Raw genomic sequence first — 23,128 nt, forward strand, 5'->3', positions numbered from 1 at the left:
TTTGGGAATCGGTGAGGGGAAAAAAATCAGTGATTGCATCATCTGCTCCCTTTGTGAACAATCGCATAAAGAGAGAAAAACAATAAATTATACATGTTTAACAAACATTATACAAAATATTTTTTGTATTTCTAGACGTGATCAAGATACTCTTTTTCCTTTCCTTGACACTGATGTTTGGCAACCAAATGAAAAGATGAGTTGTAAAAAGCAGGTTTTGAATAAATCCAGCCCGTTGGCCGTTATCGAGCTGTCACCTCGCACCGAAGTCCCGAACAAAAACACACCATAATGACAATCCCCGTTACCCAATCAGAGGATCTGCTATATGCATAATACTAGAACTCATTATGAACCCATTTCCCACAACCAATCTCATTAAATTCCACTTCTTAACCCACCTAGCTTTTCTCATAAGACCTTCACAAAATGTGTTTGAATGAACTCATCATAACAACACTTTGTACAGAGCACTCCGTGAGTCAGGAAAAGCTTCCTAAAGCTGTAACAAACAACAAAACCCAAGAAGTTGAAGAAGATGAAATCTAAGTGGAGTAACGAATCTTATCCTTCGTTTTATTCTGTATCATTATTGCATGTGTATGATCCTTTTACTGGATCATAAAAATATATTTAATTATTCACACTCAAGTTTATTTAAAGTTAATTTATCTTTTTCCTTGTTTTGATGTGACTTTCTAAGTCAGGCAAAGAATTGTTTCGTTAAATATTTGAAGAGGTTTACTTTTACCACTATTACCACTGCTTTCTTGTTCTATTCCTTTTGAGATTAACGATAAATCTTTCCTTTCCTGATTCTTTGATATACGCGAAATCTGCCATTTATGTTTCATACCAAAAGCTGTCTTTCAAGTGTTGAAAAACGCTAACATTGGTACACAGCTGTGTAAAAAGACATGTAGTGAGAGCCAGAGTTAAGGTGATGGTAACGTGAGATAAAGTGCATTGAGATGGAGCATACAGCTGTAAGGCTCTGCACTGTAGTCAGTCCTCCTCATCGCTCCAGAAGGCATCTTCTTCTTCGAGATCCACACCCTGAAAGAGTCTGCAACAGGCGAGAAAAACACATTACACCAAGCCTCCAGAATGGCAAATGACTGAAAAAAAAGACAAGAAACACATCACTCACTGGCTGTAACACGGCGAGTTGGGGTTATTATAGTGGCTGTATGGGTTGACTTTGCTGAGCAGGCCCTGACACAGCCAACAGAAGTATTGTCTACAAGAGGTACAGGTCATCTTGTTACAGCCATCTGCTTTCTTTTGGAGACACAGAGACAAAGGCAGAAGTTAAAAAGGACCAGAAATGAGCAATACGGAGTACCTGGGACTAGGCATAGGAATCTTCTGGAATAATACAGATTAGACAATAAATGTTTTCAAACAACTGATTATCAGTCATTTTAAAGCAGAATCATTGTTTATCTATTAAAGGCTTTCCTCATTATGTCTTTAATAAAAGGTATAAAAAGAAATGCTCCTACTAAAAACTAACAGTAGAGCGGTTATAGCCTGTTGTACTGGCCTATTGCCAGAAGAGGGAGCCCTACCTGAATATTGGTTCCACAGCGAGGGCAGGATTTGCAGTTCTCATTGAGCCAGTCTCTGCTAAAGGATTCTTCCACTGCTTTCTGGATAACCCTCTTCCCAAAGCGTTGTTCCATGAACTTTTTCCCCTCGTTTGAGGCCGACAGGTACTCGTCTCGGAGGTTACGTAATTCATCTGTGGCACAAGACATAAGTAGGGACAGCTGTTTTAACCGGGGGTGGGGGGGGGGGGATAAATCAGGATTTGGAAGGATAAAATCTGTTGTATGTACCGGTATAGAAAAAAATATATTACACAAAACCATTGGAAAACCCTACAAACAATTAGTATTCACAATCTCTTGACTCCATAATGAACCTTAAGTATGATTAAAGGTCAAAATGGAACATCACAACTTTTCATTCAGTTTATATTTATGTTATTTGTTATATATTGGAATTTCGCACATTTTATGAATCACAAACGTATTCTCAATTTCACAGAGTCTAGCATCAGAACAAAACAGGAGAATGACCTGTGTGAGAACTTTAGGATAAATACATAATTGTATATACTCATACCTTTGAACTTAACATTTGTTCAGTAATAATTTTGAACAATTAGGTTAACTCTTTAGAAACAGATTCAGGGCACATTATTGGTTCTTTATGATATCCTGAGGAACAAATTGACATTTAGTTGAAGGGAAATGAACACAACAGACAATATCAGTTTCATTCAAGTCATCATTAATGTTCGCAGCCTATGCCTTTTAATATTTATGTATTGTCTTCCTATGTTTAACTCCCTTCAATGTTTCTGGCTTCAACTCATATTCAGAGACAGGAGAACATGAACTCATAAGAATATGTTGCTTCACAGAATTATAGCAGAAAGTCTTTTCCTGTTTCTGTTTTTCCATTTTTCTTGAAACACAGCAAAGGTTCCAGATGGCCACTAAATTAAAATTTGTCAATATATAATTAAACAATGCTGACACAACAAATGCTCTTCTCTTGCTACCTTAAATTACCGTATTTTCCGCACTATAAGGCGCACTTAAAAGCCTTTAATTTTCTCAAAAAACGACAGTGCGCCTTATAATCCAGAGCGCCTTATATATGGATCAATTGGTTAATTGGTTGATCCATACTGGTTGTACACGGCGCTCAGCGACACTGACTCGGATAATGACGAGAGGGAGCCGGGCATGTTGGATGCCGTACTCGCCCAACTGTTCAATTCGGACACTGAAGAAGAAGAATTCGAGGGATTCGTGGACGGGGAATGAACTGAAAAAGTGAGCTTTACCTGTTATACGTAACTGAACAATGTTGAGTTATGCACTAACGTTTGAATTAGCGGTATCAGACTGTGTTTCTTTTACGTGTTTACAACTGAACTAGGCTGGGAGATATTGTGAATATGCACATTAACGTTTGAACAACGTTGAGTTATTGTGAATGCACTACGTATAAAACTATGTTTTATGCGTATTTATATTTATATATTCACAATATCTCCCAGCCTTGTTCAGTTGTAAACACGTTCTATTCTATGCGCCTTATAATCCGGTGCGCCCTATATATGAAAACAGTTCTAAAATAGGCCATTCATTGAAGGTGCGCCTTATAGTGCGGAAAATACGGTACAAAATGACTGTTACATGCATCGACATTACCTGCAGGGATTTTGCAGTTGGAGAGACCATGATAGCCCAGTTTGCACAGAGTGCAAAAAGCATATTGGCAGGCAGAGCAAATGCCCATGGTCGTGTCCGGCTCTACCATAACAGCAGTGCCACAGTGCTGGCGGGGACAGTAGACCACATCAGCCATGAGGTCCAGACTGGATTGAAGCAGCAAGCGATCATAACGGGCAAACAGCTCCTCATCCACCAGCTGCTTCACCTGAAGAAAACCAAATATTTAAAGAAATAAACACAGTTCAACACATACTGTACATGTACACATCTAACTGTAGCACTTTCTTACCTGCAGAGGTGTGGCTAAGGAGGTACATTTGGGCTCAGGGCAGTTAAGGCACTGAACGTTGCCATCCCGTATTTGGATCTGGAAGTATTCAGTCATGCAGGCTTTGCAGTAGACATGTTGGCATTCCTTAAAGCACAGGCAGTTGGAGCCCAGCTTCTCCACAAAGCAAATCCCACAGCAGAACACCTTGCCGTCAAACACTCTCTGGCGCTGTGCCTCATCAAAGTCCAGGAGCTGAGGTAGGAGGTCGGCACGTGGGTCCATCAACAGGACAGCCCTCGGGTCCAGATGAGAAGTTGAAGACAAATTCAGATCCGACTTTTTCTTCTTCATTTCTATTTTATTCTCCTCTGAGTTTTCAGACGGACTCCCACATTGTGCCACAGCTGGACAAAGTTATAGATTTATATCAGAAATGTGATTAGAAATATTTCATTTTTCAACATAACAACAAAAGTGTGCTCTTAACACACACTTCAATTCAATTCAAAATTATTCTGTGTTGGAAATGTTTTGAATAACTTAACGTAAATTTACAGAGGACTCAAACATTTGTCACAATGAAAAATCAGGGTGAATAAATGTTTTATATGCTACACCAAGCTACTCTAAACCCTGAGCCCATCTTCTTCCAACGGAACAACACTAATAGAAGTGACAACCTTGATGCTCTTTCAACTTTTAATGATAAAAAATAACTTCATAGTGACCTTTCCGGCCCCTATGATTATTAGCGGGACATCTTAGCTAATGCTGATACAAAAAAAAACATGTAACAAATACTGTACCTGTGGCTGCTGGGTTGATTTTCCTGCGCTCACCACCTGTCTTACTTCCGGCTCTGATGACTTCAAGAGGAGATTGGATTCCCAGGAAGTTTAAAGCCTCCTCTTTGAGAAGCTGGATCCATGTGAAGAGAATCACACAGCCTTGGTTCTCCTCCCAAAGCTCATCCAGGCGTCTGCACAGAGCACTCATCTGAGGAGGCCCCAATGGAAAAGGTGAAGAAAGCATACCTCTTTCTTTGTTGAAACCAACAATTACTCTTTTAAAAGCTCAAGCCACTCAGTTGAAATTGAGTAGACTACTCGGGTGAAGATTTTATCAAATGATGCGACACAGAATTAAAGAGGCCAAAGGGAGTCTAACCTGTGTTCTGGTCATCCATTTAGAGCTGAGGGTGAAGACTGGAGAGGACGTGGATGGATAGTCTGCAGGAAGCTCAAAGTTGAGAACCAAATGAGGTAAGAAGCAGATGTTATATTCCATCTCCCTTTCTCCTGCAGCGGACAAATAAGAATTAATACAAATCTTCACAGAAGTGAGAATCATACATTTTTCTTATTATTAATAATAATAATAATAATAATAATAATAATAACAGGAAAGGAGGAGACAATAATGTAAAAGTTACACTACATTGACTCAGGCTCTGTAATAAAGTGCCTACTACACATGACATGTGAATTTATTCATACTTTAGTGGTACACCTTGCACTTGTTTCTTTTCTTTTTTTTTTTACTTCTGACAAACAGCTGTACCTTTGACAACCACTTTGAAATCAGGGGGGAGCTCCAGGAGGAGTTGTATCTCTCCCCCCTGAGCCGACTCCGCCCGGTGAAACTCGTCCTCATCATAAATACTTGTCAAAGCAAGCAACTCATCCTCCTGGGCTTCCTTGTCCTCAGACATTTACATTCCTGCAAAAATACGTAGAATTTTGACATTAATTATTAAGGAAATCCACTTAAAGCAAAGCAATTAAAACACGTTTACCACAAAGCTACAAGCAACACAACTTGTAACACAAACTCAGCACACCCTTAAGCTCTAATGTGTTGACCATTTGTGACTGATAACAAAGCCCTTTTACAAAGCTAGCGAAACGCGACATCAATGATGAACATTAGTTTGTAATTACACGTAACTCTGATGTGATATAACGTCAGCCTAGCCGTGGCCCTACCTAACCAATAGGAGGCTCAAAGGTTAGGACGCTAACGCTAACTAGCAGTGAGAAACTGTATCCTTACTAGACGTGCTTGATTTGTTATGATAGTTTCACACTCGCCGAAATAACCGCGGCTGTTGCTGTAAACAAAAGCAAGCAAATGTAAACTTCCAAAGCTCCCGCATTCAAAGGCTGGCAGTAAAATGTTGAAGCTAGTTTTTGGTAGCAGTGCTAGCTGATGTAAACAGTGGCTAAAAGGCTAGAGTCAGAACTCTGCTTTAACTTTTCTTCTTCGGTGCAATTTTATACCGAGTTTGGCAAAAGCTGCTGCACTCGAACACACTCGTGGCAACACCGTAAAAAAACAGTCACCATAAAGTCTTTCTCACCTTATCCAAGCCGAGTAGTAGTGACTCCTGCACCTTTACTAGTTCATGACTGGGGCAGTGTGTGTGTGTGTGTGTGTGTGTGTGTGCGTGTGTGTGTGTGTTTGTGAGGCAGCGCCCTCTGCAGGCGGCTTTTCGTACTACATGACTCCAGTGTAACATATGTCACAGGCTGTCACTGAAGAATGACCCCGACACCACACTGGGCCTGAGTTTAATATCTATTTAATTGTATAGTATGAATATAACACAATAAATGAATCATACACGGTTTCCTGGCAGAAAAGAGTAACATGTTGATATTCTTTTCTTTATTTTATTAATAAATAAACCTGCCAAACTTTTTTTTTGACTATTACATTTTGCTGAAAAAGTGCATGCGTTATCTCCCGAGGGACACGGACATCTTCAAAATGCTTTTTCTGTCAAAAATGCAATAATGTTAACTGTCATGGAGAAATTAGTGCCTAAGTAATCATATCATAGACCCATGATCCAGTCAATTCATGGCTGTTTTTCTTAATGCTTCAATTCATTTTTAAATATTTCCCTGTCCAGTAATCGATTTATTGACTCATCGGATACATTATTGTATTTACATTGAAATGTTCCCCAGGTAGAGATTGACCTATTTAAACCTACCATTTCCATGCTGTCACAAACAGGTGCCATGGCCATGACCACTGGACTCTTAACAAGAGATCTTCATGTCACTGAATGACATTGAAGCAGATGACCACAGTGGACAAGGCATCAGGTAGCTGTGGCTTATTCACGGCCAATATGAAGTGCAAGCCTACCCTTCAGAGGACAGATAGTGGGATCAATCGTCCTAAAAAATAAGTGATTTCTCAAAAAAAACATTCTTTTTTTCACAATATTTATTTTTGCTTTGTCATGGTTATGTGGTAACAACAGCAGAACCCAGAGGGCAATTTGTTGGACCAGCATTCACAATGACAAGTAGAAAAAAAAAAAACAATACAAGGCTACCAGAGAACAACCAAAAGACCATTGCTTTTGAATGAGAAAAGCCAGACAATTAAATCCTGCATGACGTTAACTTGCAGAACCTAGTTTTAACATACAGTACAAGTAATCTCAACAAAAACGGTATCTGTCCTTTTCAACAAGAAACATCATACTCCTGCTGTTACAATTATTTGTAGTGAAAAAACGGCACTATTTTCCATGTACAACTTGTACCAATCCATGTTTGTTTACATGTGTGACTATCTGTATATCTTTAGACACAATGCGATATTTTACATTCTTGTGAATCCTGTTTGTATTACTAGATGTTTTCTGCACAGCCGCTTTACTTACAATTCTTCATAACTGACATTCTTATCTTAAATATGCTCAGAGGAAGCTGAACAAAACAATCTTTGACATGAGGACTATCAGAGCAATACAGAGTAAGAAGCTTCCATCCCACGCGAACAACTTTCAGGTCATAAAATAGTAAAAGTGAGAAAATGACATGCCGAGAAACTTATGGTTAAATCCTATTGAGAGGGGTTGCTGCTGTCTGTGTCTTCAAGAGAGTGGCTACAGCATGGTCAATAACAATCTCAGAAGATCAACAGAATTGGGCGGCGAGTAGCAGGACATACAGAGGTGAAAATCAGTGGTGGCCGCTTCAACAGTTAGTCAATGTCCATTTCAGGGAGCTTTTTCTCGGCCGTTCCCTGTCCTGTGCCTGCTGATGTGGCTTTGTCTGGGTTACATGGCTGGTTCTCTGTTCCTTCCTGCCCATTGACTGGTCCGTTCTCCGTCTTCTCCTCTTTGGGGGGCTCCACCTTGGGCTTGGATTTGGACACCACAGGGTTGCAGGCCGAATAAAGCTCCTGAGAGGGGAATCAAATGATATGTCAGAGGAAGAGTAAATTTGAGTTTTACAAAGCGATTAAATCCATTTGTACTCCTTTGTACAATGAAGGCTTGTTCTATTTTGTCACACTCCTTTTCTAATACTGAAGTGCAGCTGGTCTAAGAGGTCACAGTTCTCTCTGTTTGGGGCTGGCAGTGGTTTTACTGCTGGCTAGTTTCTAATCTCTTTATTACAGATACTACATAGAAATGTAGAATCTTCACTCTGGAGTCTGGATTCTGGATTTTCGGCATCTGAAGTGTTCTGGTGTCCGTTTTTGTAGTACATTTGTAGTCCGAGCTGTATTGGCCAATTACAGCAGACTTTGGTGTATGCAGGAGAAACAGTGTTGACAGCAATAAACAAATGTTGTCTGCGCTTACACATACCGGCTCCCATCTGCAGTATTTAAACACTGAGTCATATCTGTCTATGACACGGATATCTGCATACAAGTGAAGCTAACAAATTAATTACAAGTCAAACGTTTTAACTTGAGCCACAAGCGTGATTGACGCTGTGTCGTGAAAGCAGATCAGTGTTTAGAATCCTTGACTACCAGAGAAGTCTAACAAATGATCAATCCAACCTGCATTCAACAAACACGCATTTCAAAAGTCTTCAGTGAAAGAAGATGACTGCAGACGGATTGAGATTGTTTAGTTCCAAAGATTTCTGTCGCTTCTTCAATCTCATCTTAACCTATGACATTACAGAGAATGTTTTAATTATGCAACACTACGCATATCAAAGTCAGATCTTTTTTCCCCCCACTTCTTTTTTATTTATCAAGTGTGTCAGTGTTAGAGATCATCCCGCAGGGAAATAGAATCATGATAAATCATAATGTCGGGAATTTGTGTAAGACCTGATTAGTAAGCTACATAAACATTTCTGCAACCTCCTGTTTGTTTCAAGGTTATGTGTTGTACCTTAGTCTTGGCCTTGATTTCCTCAACTTTGACCACTGGGTCAAGAGTGAGGTCCTGGCTATTCTGCTGGTTCATCTTCCCGTTCATCCACACCATCGCGTCGTTCACTTGCTTGTCCGCCCGAGTGACCTCCAGCTCGTCCAGGTGATTGTACTGCTCGTCCTGCCAGGAGGAGCACAGGTTAATTATGATACCGATTGAAGTGAACGTTGATCATTAGAGACAAACTATGCTATCTAAAAATGCTTTCTTTAAAAGGGGCTATATGTAACTTTTTACATGTATAAATCGTTTTTTATCGCCCATTAATAAGCGTTAAGTAGATGTTCACTGTCTAACTGTGTTGCCTGTATAACATTTTTCCCCGGGTCGTATTTTCTGCGAAAGCTCCAGGAAGTGACATTTTATGCACGTTCTCAACGTCCTCCTCACTCCGCTCCGCTTATAGAGATCAACAGTACAAACTCATCACACACATACATGGTGAGAAATCAACCAAACAGGGACTTCTATAAGTCAACAAACTCGCTGTGTGTGACAAACCTTTGCTTTGTAAGCCTCAATGATCTTCATGTACAGCTGGATCTGTCTGCCGAGCTCCTCAAATGCTCTTGGCCTCTCTTCAGATTCAATGTACCTCTCATGTATGGGCTGGCCCATTTTCTGTTAAAAGAAACATTGTCAGGTTTAGTAATCGAGCTGCAGGGACCGGGCCTATTCACCACTAAATGACCAGTTACACTCTGCGCCTGGTTACCTTCAGTTCAGCCAGTTTGTCAATATAAACTTGTTTCTGTTGGTCCTCTCCGTCTTCATACAGCCAGTTCTCTGTGTCCTCCAGTTTTAACGAGAATGTGTCACGATCCTGCGTGATTTACAAGATGATAAAAACACAATTTATATAAACCCTAATAAGAAAACAATCCACGCATCGTATTTAAACTTAAAGCTTTAATACACTGAAAGTTCAAGAGAGCACTGCTTATTTCTACAACGCAGAGCTTCTTAACAGAACATCTGTGTTACGTATACTCACAGCCTCGGTCACAAACTTCTCCAGAGCGCCATGCAGCTTGTCCCTCATCTCGTACACATATTCTTCTACGTTGTTCTTTGCGTCGTTCCTTTCCTTCTCCAACTTGTCCTGCATGACCATCTTACCCTAGAGAAGTCAAATATGGGTTGGTGATTAATGATTAGTCAGTGGAAGCATATCGGGGCACACAGGCAAGTTGTGGAGGATCAAAGCACTGGAGGAAAGACCAAGGGAGCAAATAGAAATAGTATTTGGTAAAGAATAATATCTAGAGCTGAGATATAACTTTAAAAATTAATGACTCTATACATTTCAATTCCTGAACCATAAGATTAACAATATTAATAACCTGGTCAAATCTGTAAATCATGTAAGTAAACCAAGTAGTCAAGATTCAATATGATTTGTAGAAATGTAATCTCCCCTTCTATATGCCCTTATAAGGTCATCAGATGAAACGCAACTATAGTCATTTCAAACATAACAACAATATGTGAAAAATAAAAACAAAACAAAAGCCAATGTAACCAGGAACACAAAGTCTCAGTGGCATGCTGCTAACCAAACACTGAGCGAGTGCATGCTGGACATTCCTGGTGATCTTTAGCGCATTACCTCATTCTCCACAAATACATTTAGTACATCGCTGGACAGCTGCCAGCTCAAATTGTTCACTATGGGCAGCTCAATCATCTTCGTTTTCACTTTGGGCTTCTTTGCCTGAGGGGGCTGGTCGTTCTTCTTCTCCTTATTGGCGTCCTCCGTCATTGTCTGGAAGGAAAGGATGGACATTAGTCTGTGCAAAGGTGTTTACTGAACTATGTTAACATGTGCTTTGAGTAAATCAAACCAGCAACCCCCCACCCAATTAGAAACATTTAAATCAGTGTGGACTTGTGATTTTTACATACATTTCTTTACACATATTTGACATTTAGCAGGTGTATGTGAGAGATTTAAATGTTTATAGTATTCTCTAGAAATGTTTATGGTGAGGATATAGTTAAAATATTCTCTGAACTCAACAAAACCTGATGCTAAAATGTAAAAAGATACCGCATCAGGAAGTTTACCAATCATAAACTCTTAATCCCTCATTTAAGGATGACAGCAGCACCTTTGACGTATGTGAATCATCTGATGTAAAATTTGCTGATCTAGAAGTTTGTTTACTGTGGTTACCTTTGTGCTGGGTGATATGGCTAAAAAGATTGTTAAAATGAATTTGCATATCATGCTAATAAATGAGTTTAATGGTATGACAATTGGGAAAATGGTTAAACTTAAAAAGACACCATAATTGGAATTAAATAATAGAATGATCAGTGTTAATCATTTACAGACTTTTTTAAATCGGTGTAAAAGACGTCAAAGTTTTGATGTTCCTGCACTTAATTGTTAGCGATGTTAATTTGATCTTTCTATATTTGCTGAATTGGCAATCACACATTCTGTACAGGATTACTGCCCTCTTCTTTTTCTACACAGGAACAGGGGAGGTAATTTTTCATAACAGAGTCATTTTGCCACCTGGCAAGCACTTTAAAGTCACATTTTATTTCATATACAGTATCAAAATGGTATGGGCATGAAGTTGATCGCCTTATCACCGAGCACAAGGTTACCTCCATCTCCTCCGTCTCTGACTTCTTGTCTCCATTGTCTCCGGACGCAAGTTTCTGATCCTCCGGGTCCACTTGCATTTTGTTCTGACACACCATAACAGAAGACAAGACACAGTACAGTCTGTGAAACACAAAAGCTGTGGCTGCTTTTCTCCACAGACAAAGTTCAACAGTGTCAGCTGGCCATTAACCAAGAAACATGTTAGGACCAGGATGCTGACTTGACAAGATTTAATTGGTGTGTACAAGTTTCTGTTTGTTCATAACTGTCTGTTTGCTGCTTCACCAAATTGAATCATCCTCAGCTCAGTCATGTTTAAGACTCACATAGGTACTATTTGTATGCAACTTGACAATAATAATGACACATGTATTTCAGATTCTGTATCTGAAGGTTGGAAATAACAGTTTATTTGATCTCCAACAATTGGCTCTGTCGTGCAGAAAGTCAAGCAAAAGGGAGAAATAGAGGCAGCTCCTTAAAACACTCTAAAGCCTGGTAAGGCAAGATCACTAAATTCCATGATGATGACATGACTACCTATTTAAAAATGAGGTGTGGCTTAGCCGTGTCTTTGTAAACACAACTGAGGCCTAAGAGAAAGCAAACAGCACCAAACAAACAAGTGGCATCGCTTTGTGTCTTTATGTTTCTGAGTCATTAGTCCTTAGACACACACAATGTTAATACACACAGTACACACCTCCTCGTCCTTCCCCGGTTGCTCCGTCTCCATCGGCTCCTCCCCTTCTGCTGTTTTTAAGACCTCGACAAGAGAGGCGCTCGATACGCTGAAGACGCCGTGAACACTGACCCGGACTTTGACCTTCACCTTTGCACTCTCCCCAGACGCCTGAGGAACCACATTCTGGATCAGGAACTGGCCTGAAGGGTCAGAGAATATGACCAAAGGTTAGAACAGATGATTCTATATGATTGAAATCTAACCCATAAGATTTTTAAAGGGAAATGCAACGCTAGGTAAACCCTTTTTATACATTTCCTAACATTTTTCAAGTTTTTTAACCCTTTAGTTAACCAAAAGGAAACATGTTAACAACCTACTCCACACTGGATATCTTCATTGATCAGTTTCTTTGACAATAAATTACTGAATCTAAACTGGCAGTACCTATAGTGCTGCTGGGGTACGGCAGCTCCTTTAGGTTGTTGTAGTAAGCTTCAAGGGTGAAGGGCTCTTTCCGGAAGAAGGTCAAGACTTTGGAGAAGGGAGCAGCATGGTTCTTGGGGAAAACCTCACAATCACTGTAAAAAAAAAAATGTGACAGGAGGTCAAACATTAATGATACAGAAAGGATCAAATATTTGACACAGCTTGAAAATGAGCTAGAAGTAGCTGTATATATCTGTTATAACTAAGTAACAGAATAAGCAGCTGGTAGATTTTTTTTAATGCATGTGGTGTAAATGAACTGGTTATGTTTAGGTGTGGCAGAAAATCCAGCATGTACATGTGTCTGGATAAACAATGGACGCAGGCAGGTGTGGTCCATAAAAAATAATTCCCTTAAGAGACCTCTGGCCTCGTCTTAACTGCAGGTTTTGGGAAGATTATTTTTCTATCAGAAAAAAAAACAAGTCTTTTTTTGTTGAATTCATACTGGCAGCTATGTCATAACAGATATTATATAAGAAATCAAGGAGAGACACATTCGGCTGATAATAAGTAATAAAATTATAGACACAAGACTGCAATGCCTTAGATGATTTCTCCTTAAACCCTACAGTATATGGAAATGTCCTGATACACATCAGCAACAATAACGAGGGTTTCAAAGCATGGAAAAAAACATGATTAACAGGTGGGATGAACTCTTCTATTTTTTTCCTGTAGGACGCAGACAACTAGTTAAAAATAGTTTTTAATGTTCTCAGATGAAGCTAACAGAGATCGTACCTCAGTCCCTCCTCTGCGGCTGAGTTCCATTTGAGGGAGATTGGGTAGGGGACAACATCTGTAATGGAGAACTCTCTGACTTTGAATGCTGGTGACAGGATCGCACACTGAGGGAAAGAAACGAAAACATCATTAAACAAGTTATGACTCAAAGAAAGAACAACAGAGCTTGGATGGTATTTCCCCCCCCCCCCCCCCCCCCCTGTAATTATTATTATTTTCATTTTTTTTTTGGGGGGGGGGGGGGGGGGGGAAGACTAGCTTTCTAGAAAACACATTCACATGCTTGAACACTACAACACAGCTGCCAGCGAGTGAGTCACTAACAGGACCAAAATTGTTGGTGATCCGTGCCAGGCGAGCCGTACCTGCAGAGCACAGCCTCTGGCCACGGCCTCGTCTGCATTCAGAGTGGTGCTCAGCTCTTTGCCGAAAAATTTGCTGATTCTCTCTTTGATGGCAGGGATTCTGGAGGCTCCTCCAACAATCTCCACTGCATAGATGTCCTCCTTTTTCAGCTCTGGAGACAAGAAAGACGCACAGTGTGAACAGCACATGCACGCACATTACATATTTGTTGTAGAAATGTATCTATACGTGGTCTTTAAATATCTTATGGTGAATGCACATCACTCATACTGAAGACAGGGAGGGCTTGCTTTTGTTAATAATTTGCCTTAGAAATTAAAAAGCAGCTGACAGCAGAGAGAGAAAGAGGGGGGGGGGGGGGGGATGACTAAAAGGAGGCAGGAGAAAGGCAGCTGTGCAGCCTGAGGTCCCCTGGCTGAGCCTCATCTATGCGAGTGTGTGTCCAGCTGCTTTAGATGAGATGTACTCACTGGCTTGTTCCAAGATGCTGCGGAGGGGAGCCTCTACTTTGGCCAGCAGCCCTGCACACATCTCCTCAAACTGACCCCTGGGAACACAAGGTCATAGATTGTTAATAGACACGCACAAACACAGGATCTTTGTTATTACTATTGTATAACTTCATCCTCTTTCATTATAAGCATCATGTTTGCCTCTCACCTGTTAAGTTTACCGGAAACATCAATGTCATTCATGAAGCACTCAATGTTGAGGGGCAGGTCCGAGCAGTTGGCGCTCATCAGCTTCTTGAGCTTCTCACACTCTTGGTAGAGTCTGCCAAGCGCCCGGGGTTTGGACTTGACGTCCAGCTTGTACTTTTTTCGAAACTCCTCACAGAAGTGGCTGACCAGGATGTCGTCAAAGTCCTTGCCGCCAAGATCCGAATCGAACGCCGTAGCAAGGATCTAAAGGCAGCGAGGGAGAAGCAGGTTAACGTTTGAAGGTCTGGAAAACTGATCAAACTATTTGATGAATATTTCAAATTGCTGCATTTCTCCGTTTCTGTGAGAAAAGACATTTTTAAAAGTATGTTTGTGAACGTATCTACTATTTTTTTTCTTTTTAAATCAAATGTCAAAATCCGGCAACCTTACTTGCTTCATTTGATATCGAGGTATAAAACTTGCTAAGGCAGAGTTTGTGCTTTATCAATTATGTAAATAGCTCAGTTGTAGGGCAGCAAACATATAGAGGAAAGTGAATTCCTATGATTTCAATTCATATGCTTTATTTGTTCAAGGCTAAAGAAAAAAAAATGAGCAAGAATGAGTGATTAAAAAAAAAAAAGCATTGGCAGGTATACCTGCTTAATAATCAGTTAATCACAGATGTAAGGTCAACACTCCTGACACTTAAAAGATGATGCATCCTCATATTCTGCCTTGAGGCATTTCCCCCATTCAGTATCTCTTTTCAAAATGGGCACAAATTATTCATCGCTCACCTTGAGCTTTCCCTTGTTGAAGGCACAAACCGACACCTGGTAACCCGAGTGGCCCACGTCTACAAACACCACTATCCTGGGCTTCTCCTCTGGAGCGGGCAGGTCCTGCTTGTAGATGCCATATGCAAGAGTCACTGCAACAGACAGCCACAGCCACACAGGTGTTAGTTTTGGCCTACCAATGCATTTACCATTCTGAATCGTGCATTTAAACAGAACAGTCTGACCTGCAGTACAGTTTCACCAACAGACAACGAGAGCATGCGAGATATATGAGGGCCTTGCTTTAAGATTTTCTCTGCCCGTGTGAGAAAGTACCGAACTAAAACATAAATCAGAGCTTTAAATATACGGTAGCTTAACTGTGACATATTTCCATAGATGCATAGCGTTAGCATAGCATAGCTCCACCCCGGGTAGTTTTACTCAGCAGTGACTCATAGGCTACATTTTTGGCATGTGCATGGCTAGTAGTGAACAGCTAAACACTTTCTCAGGGCTCATTTGACTGAACTGCTCGAGGATATACCAAAAACATATCTCAACATACAAAACAACACATTGATGTCACTTTACAGCTCAGTGATACATCTGTTGAAAAAGCCTGATAAAAGATACTACGACTGTTTGTGAACCTGAAGTCCTGCAGTGAAGTGTTTGAATGTACCTGCAGTGGTCTCATTCATCAGCCGTAGACAGTTGAGGCCTGCAATCTGAGCTGCATCCATGACAGACCTTCTCTCGGCGTCAGTGAAATAGCTTGGTACCTTGGAGAGAAGAAAAATAAAATACAGTTTTCAAATTATACCAAAAATAGACCGTTTCATAATAAGCTTTTACTGAACCCACTGATCTTCACAAAATATATTCACACTCAAACACTGTATTAGAATAAGACACAGATAATGATGCTAAAGATATCCAAAACTAATCCCCTGCATCACAAGATGTCTGGATAACGTTACCATGTCTGTTACTCTGGGTGCCAAAACAAAACATCTCCTTGTGGAGAAGCTGAAGGGCTAAATTTAGCACAGTAATAAAAAACATGTAATCTATCACCAAGGCTGATGTAAACGCTAGATATAGGCTTAGTGAGAGCAAACATCTCTCTGTGTGAGATCTGGGAGACTGCATAACAGATGCTGCTGGTGAATTTGTTTACTGAACAACACAAGCTTTTTGCCCGACAAGGTGACGAGAGAGGAAATAAGGCTTTCAGACAAGACATCTGGAAAAGTGCTCAGTGCTCAAAATGTCAAACGCGAGGCAGCTTTCACAGGGCTTCTTTTTTTTCTTACCCCCACATGACTTGAAAATGCAAGAAGCTGACTTTAATTGCTGCCACTCACACTAGCTAAGTTAATACAGTGCAATGGTGACTCTTTTCAAGCAGTTAAATGGGTTTTTGTACAAACTGCTGAAGCCTTTGAACCGTTGCACAATCTCTTACCGAGATGACACAGTCTGCAACGGGTTTCTTCAGTGCACTTTCAGCAGTCTCCTTCAGCTTGTTCAGCAGCATGCCAGTGACCTGCTCGATGCTGAACACTTTCTCCTCCTCCATGTACATCACCTAGAGTTCAAAGGAATAAGATGTTATCTTTAGTGACACAGTTAAAGGTTTAATACGCGATTTTTTGGATCCAGCAGATGTCGCCGTTGAGCACCAGCATGAAACCAAAACAACACGCGGCGCATTGCTGTATCTTCATTATGCTCGTATCTTCACACTGCATGTAAATTTACCCGAAATGAGCGTGATCTAGAAACACAGTTAAGCAGTGAGTACAGTATGTTATTCTTCTTTTCTTTAGTCCCTCAATTAAACAACTTTTATTCGTGAGGGGAGGAGTCAGCCGTCGTCCTGGCAATGTCAACAAACTGAAAATATGACTTGGAAAACTTGGAAAACATCACAGACAGTGGGACTCAGGTGTTACACCCATTGTAGACAGTCATTACTCACATAGTTATTTTCAGAGGATATACTTGATTTCTATTATATTTAAGTGTGGAAAATCACATATAAAGCCTTTAAACTATGGAAACTTTACAGACACTTTAAATTAAACCTAGAAAAATGCCATAATGATTTATTTAATTAACTAAAACTAATTGGCAGGCATAGTTAATAAGTAACATAGTATGTTGATATGCAATCAGAATACTCTATGACTGCAAGGAATGATTTTGCAGATAACAGCAAGTTGATTCTACTTCTCTGAATGTGTTATTTCTTCTGCTCTATTCCATCTTCAGGACTTACTTTAATTAATTCCACTGGGACACAAACACATGTCAGGCTGTGTGTTTGTGTGCAATGTAGGCTTGGTCATTTTTGAAATATTTCAAAGAACGTGTCTTTCTCTTCCACTACCTCAGGTTACCTTTGGTAGCCATAATGCAGATGAAGTAGCGTCGTTTCATAATCTTACTTTTATACCGGTGGATCCAGAGGGCATCTGTGCCAGGTCGTACACCAAGTTAGTCTTGGCCGACTGGACATACGGGTCGGAAAATGCCCTGCCATGGAATCGCTTGAAGCCCTGCACTGTGTTCCGACAGTTGGTCACCACCTGGACAAGGTGTTGGAGGGGAAAAGAGGAGAAAATTAAAGAAAGGCGAGTTAGAATAACGAGAATTCACACTCATCTTACACACAGTATTTTTGTACTTTATTAAAAGGAATGAAACAGGGTGACTGATCTGTTTTTACCTGGCTCTTTGCAGCTGCTCCTATGGATCGATTCCGTGCTCCAAATGAAACAAATGATCTGGGGGACAATAAAAGAAAAGGTTAAGTTAGTGAAAAAAGGAGAGTGGGTCAACATAGCTTTTCAATAACAACTATAAAAATGTGGAAAAGTAGAATATAAACAGTGGGGGGGGGGGGGGGGGGGGGGATCACCTCCCTCCCTCCCACCCCCACCACAGGTACATTTGCATTCTGTGAGAAACCCTTTATCATCCAAAATGTGGTCGAACTTGTGATGACAAGATCTCATGCCTACACATGACGTGACAAATCAGAGCCCAACCCACATACAGACTGTTTCAAATGTGCACGACCAATGCTGGCAGTTTCTTTTGGTGGCCTGAAAGTCAAATTAAACGTGTACATTTATCAGTGTTTCAACTTTGTCAATATTCTGCCTGAACTCAAATTTATTTTTAAACTAAAATATAAACCTGGTCTTAATATGCCTGTCATTGTCAAACCTATCGAACACAGTGGTCAAAGCTACAGACACTATCTCGTTGGTGATGTCAAGAAGAGGTAAAGGTAGCAAGTTTTTAAAGACCGATATAAAGCTACGGAGGATTTGTGAGTCAGGAGATGTTAGGATGTGTTTGCTCATGGATTAGTTATGAGGAGGGAAGAATACACTAACATTTAGGAAAACTAATCAGAAGAAAGACATTAAAAGGGGAAGTCTTATCTCATCTAATATACAAGACAGCTGTAGACTAGAGTCTTTGGCAACACTAATTAAAGACATTCAACACTGCTTAATTACAAGACATTTCTGGGTTTTTTCAGATTATTTTTGGGCATTTTGTGCCTTCATTGTAGAAGTAGGACAGTGAATAGAGTCAGAAATCAGGGAGAGAAAGAGTGGGGAATGACATGCAGGAAAGGAGCCACAGGTCGGATTTGAACCTGGGCCACCCCAGCCTCCATACGTGGGGCACATGCACTAACCACTGCGCCCCAAATTATAAGACATTTCTTTAATTAACTCTTGCATCTAACATTTTTACACTTCTGTAACATGTAACAGATGCTAATTTTGGATAATACATGTTTTATTTGATCAATGGCAGAAATCACAAACTATAAAGGAATACTGTTAATAAATCAAGAAGGCTATTCTTTTGCGACTCTCATACTGAAATCAGCAAGATAATTTAAAAAAAAAAGACCATATTTCAATTATAATTTCAACTTCAAATGATGAACTCATTCATAATGAATTAGCTATTGTTTCAATCGTAATTCATTTGTTACTAACAGGTAACAAACCCATTCATTTCACAACAACTCACCAAGCTAAAATTGTACATTAAACCCCTGAAATCTATAAAGTTTCGATATGTTCATTAGTTAAGTCAACTTCCCAACTTAAACCTTGAATACATTTATCATTAGAGGCTTGAATATTACTGATCGTTAGTTTAAAAAATGCATACTCTCTTTTACTTGGTGTGGTCAGAGGTAAATTGAAGTAGATTCCAATAACCATTACCATGATTGTCCGTGGGAGTCAGATTAAGGCTGGACGGTATGGACCAAAACTGATATCTCGATATGTTTAGCTGAATGGCGATACTCGAGATATATATATATATATATCAATATGTATTTTATTAACAGTGAAAACACATGGAAAAATAAGCTACCTGTTAGTGAATTTAAAAAGTAATATTATAAAATAAAAATGTTCCTTAAATACAATAAAAGAGAGAGAGAGGAGGAGCAGGGTTAAAAGGGACAGAAAAAAGTGACCTGGCACCTCTGTAACATTATTTTAATGCAACTTAAACTATTTAGATATTAACGATATTGTCTTACCCTATATCTTGTTTGAAAATACATCGACATATCTTAAAAACTCGATATATTGCCCAGCCCTAAGTCAGATGGGTGCTGTTTTCAGTAAGTTGTTGAGCAAATTGTCTTAAATGTGTAATAACCAACATGATGTACTGTTTTTGACCTTTGAATTAACAGATTCCTGGAAGACGCAAAGTATCTGTTCAAATAACAAATATTAACATCTAATATAAAGATATATTCTTCTGCTAAGTTGTTATATCCAATCCTTTTCCGGGCTTCATTGTTATAAAACATTGAAATTCAATTAGATTTTCTTTCAGGTGCCACAATCTACTCATCAAAGTGCCGCGTCGGGACATAAAACAAAAACTATTAAGACATTTTTTTTCCTTTCTTTTAAATATATTAATTATAGTTGTTTAATATTAAAAAAAAAGAACTGAACTCTTCATCAGGCATCAAAAAATTGCTAGAATATTCTAACAAGCCACTTGGCTGATGTCGTCATCGAACGGATCAGAACGCAAGGCGCTGGGTTTATTACACGTTGCACACCGGTTTGTCGGAGCTTCCGCCTTCGAAAGAGCAGCAGTAAATAGAACATGGTGGAGGGGGGGGGGGGGAACACCGCCCGCTTGTGTTGGCCTGGCAACTGAAGCCCCAGCTCCAAGCCAAAAGCAGTGCCGTTAATAAGAAACGAACCGTAAGCTTAGCTAAGTAGCTAGCTCACTGGTTGGTGCGGGACCGAGTAGATAAGTTACGGGTGGCTTTTGAATGGTTAAAGATTGGATGTTAAAATAATAACACACACTGCACCGAACGAACAACCAAAATGATGTAGATTGAACCGACAATAAACACAAGGGTACAAGTGAAGCTAACAGTGAGTTAGCCGTGGAGTAAAGCTGCATTCACGTGTATTGCCCTGACACCGGGAGAAAAACAAAAACTATTTTTTTATAGCCAAATCCAATAAATAAAATCTGCATTTACGGTACTTACGGTGTGCATCTGTCGCTGTATTCGTTAGCGACTGTCTCAATTCCTCCGGCTCGGGCTACAGCTACATAGCAGCTTTGAAAACCCAAGTCAAATCCCACCACTGACATCTTCAGTCTTCTGGTAATAACGTTATCTACAGTTTGATTTAAAAATCACACACAAACAAAAAAAACCGCGCGTTTCGTTTTTATAAAGGTGTTCAAGTCAGGGTTAAGTAGTTACGTTGCGCTCTGTAAAGCAGGGCTTCTTCTAGTCATAATCCACACACTGCTGATTAATACCGGTGTCTCTGATCTGTGCTGGCAGGCTGCAGCAGCAAGGTGGTTTTTACTGACTTCTCGTCGTCTTCTCGAACTTATCGCGAGACGTACACTGTTCTAGATATATCTGGACCTTTCCATAACCATGTGGACAGTTCTCTGGCGGAAATAAACTTCGGGGGCTCAGTATTTACTGATAAATATATTGACAAAATTAAATCAAGGGCTGGTTTATTTGATGAATACTGGAATAAACTCGAGTCTAAAATAGACTGCTGTAACAGAGTGTTGAATGCTTGAAGTCAACCAAAAGCGGATTACATTTTAAGACAATATTAAGGTTATTGAAATATTTTTTTAAAAATTGTCTTGGTCAGACCTACATTTTAAATATGTACTCGTGAAAAGGTCATTTTGAAGTCTGAAGACGACCAAACTTGTCGTGTTGACGTGTTATGACGTCAAATTATGATGTCTAGAATTATTTTGTGAACAGATTATCAAAAGCAGATGAATAATGACAAGGTTATCTGTCCTGAAAATGCCTTTAAACAGTTTCTGCTGCAAAATTTAAACATAATAGATTGAAACATTGATATCATGTTAATTAAACACATGTGAAACTTTTGCATTTATCATCCAGTGGCTCTTGAATCCTTTCTTTCTTTCTTTCTTTCTTTCTTTCTAAGAGGGCATAATAACTTTTGATAAATGTTTTTGTTGGTGTCAGATTATTTGTAACATAATAAGGATGAACGCTGTTTGGAGGGGCCCCCCTGTGAATTTATGCCTTGGGCCTCAACAGACTCCAGAATCGCCAATGTTCAGAACAACAAAGCCAAACAACACTTCAGAACACTGAAACAACATATCAGAACGACACATTGAAACAAGTATCAGAACGACACATTGAAACAAGTATCAGAATGACACATTGAAACAACATATCAGAACGACACATTGAAACAAGTATCAGAACGACACATTGAAACAACATATCAGAACGACACATTGAAACAACATATCAGAACGACACATTGAAACAAGTATCAGAACGACACATTGAAACAAGTATCAGAATGACACATTGAAACAACATATCAGAACGACACATTGAAACAACATATCAGAACGACACATTGAAACAAGTATCAGAACGACACACTGAAACAACATATCAGAACGACACATTGAAACAAGTATCAGAATGACACATTGAAACAAGTATCAGAATGACACATTGAAACAACATATCAGAACGACACATTGAAACAACATATCAGAACGACACATTGAAACAAGTATCAGAACGACACACTGAAACAACATATCAGAACGACACATTGAAACAAGTATCAGAACGACACATTGAAACAAGTATCAGAATGACACATTAAAACAACATATCAGAACGACACATTGAAACAAGTATCAGAATGACACATTGAAACAACATATCAGAACGACACATTGAAACAACATATCAGAACGACACATTGAAACAAGTATCAGAATGACACATTGAAACAACATATCAGAACGACACATTGAAACAACATATCAGAACGACACATTGAAACAAGTATCAGAACGACACATTGAAACAAGTATCAGAACGACACATTGAAACAAGTATCAGAACTATAAGATTAAGATTAAGATTAACTTTATTGTCCCAGTGGGAAATTTGTCTTGGACTTCACAGAGCTCTGATGCAGTAGCAAAAAAATAACAAAATACATTAATTCGTCGGTAAAACATGATTCAACAATCATTGAATTCCATACAAGTGAATTACTAAAACCATAAATATGTGATAGTTATGTAAAGAGATAAACAGTGCAGGTACATCTACACATCTTCACACGCACACTCACACCACCTCATACATGCACACGTATACACACACATTACAGCTTAGGTACTGTTGAGGGCTTCGATGGACAAGGGAACAAAGGTATTTCTGAAACGGTTGTTCCTCCCTCGGGGTGCCCTGTACGGTTTGCCCTTGGGGAGGAGCTGGTACTCCGGGTGAAGAACATGAGATGGGTCTGAGATTATTTTTTGTGCCTGTCTGATTATGGTTTGTTGAAAGATGTCTTGGAGGCTGGGGGTGTTGATGAACTCCCATGATTTTCATGTAAATAAATAAATACAGTAAAACTTATGCTGCTGTTTTTGAACAGTCAAATATTGTTTTACTTGAATGATCAAAACAAAAATGAC

General features: G+C 39.6%; 2 protein-coding genes across 2 annotated transcripts; both read right to left on the reverse strand.

Moving 5' to 3' along the window:
* Positions 1-116: 116 nt before the first annotated feature.
* Positions 117-5,980, reverse strand: rnf14 (ring finger protein 14). The gene is made up of 9 exons (XM_020627357.3): positions 5,885-5,980; positions 5,086-5,244; positions 4,693-4,823; positions 4,332-4,521; positions 3,544-3,929; positions 3,231-3,459; positions 1,572-1,744; positions 1,151-1,281; positions 117-1,066 (listed from the first exon to the last, which is right to left on the reverse strand). The coding sequence occupies exons 2-9, from the start codon at positions 5,234-5,236 to the stop codon at positions 1,006-1,008; spliced, it is 1,452 nt and encodes a 483-aa protein (XP_020483013.1). The 5' UTR covers positions 5,237-5,244; positions 5,885-5,980; the 3' UTR covers positions 117-1,005.
* A 764-nt stretch (positions 5,981-6,744) lies between these two features.
* hspa4a (heat shock protein 4a) lies at positions 6,745-20,957 on the reverse strand. Its single transcript, XM_020638320.3, has 19 exons — positions 20,643-20,957; positions 17,799-17,856; positions 17,518-17,658; positions 16,533-16,655; positions 15,747-15,846; positions 15,080-15,213; positions 14,296-14,540; positions 14,106-14,182; positions 13,635-13,786; positions 13,267-13,373; positions 12,481-12,614; positions 12,052-12,233; positions 11,348-11,431; positions 10,338-10,493; positions 9,723-9,848; positions 9,444-9,551; positions 9,230-9,349; positions 8,687-8,848; positions 6,745-7,731 (listed from the first exon to the last, which is right to left on the reverse strand). The coding sequence occupies exons 1-19, from the start codon at positions 20,747-20,749 to the stop codon at positions 7,531-7,533; spliced, it is 2,517 nt and encodes an 838-aa protein (XP_020493976.2). The 5' UTR covers positions 20,750-20,957; the 3' UTR covers positions 6,745-7,530.
* Positions 20,958-23,128: the final 2,171 nt, after the last annotated feature.

The sequence above is a fragment of the Labrus bergylta genome, chromosome 14 (assembly GCF_963930695.1).
Source record: "Labrus bergylta chromosome 14, fLabBer1.1, whole genome shotgun sequence".
NCBI classification, from domain to species: domain Eukaryota; kingdom Metazoa; phylum Chordata; class Actinopteri; order Labriformes; family Labridae; genus Labrus; species Labrus bergylta.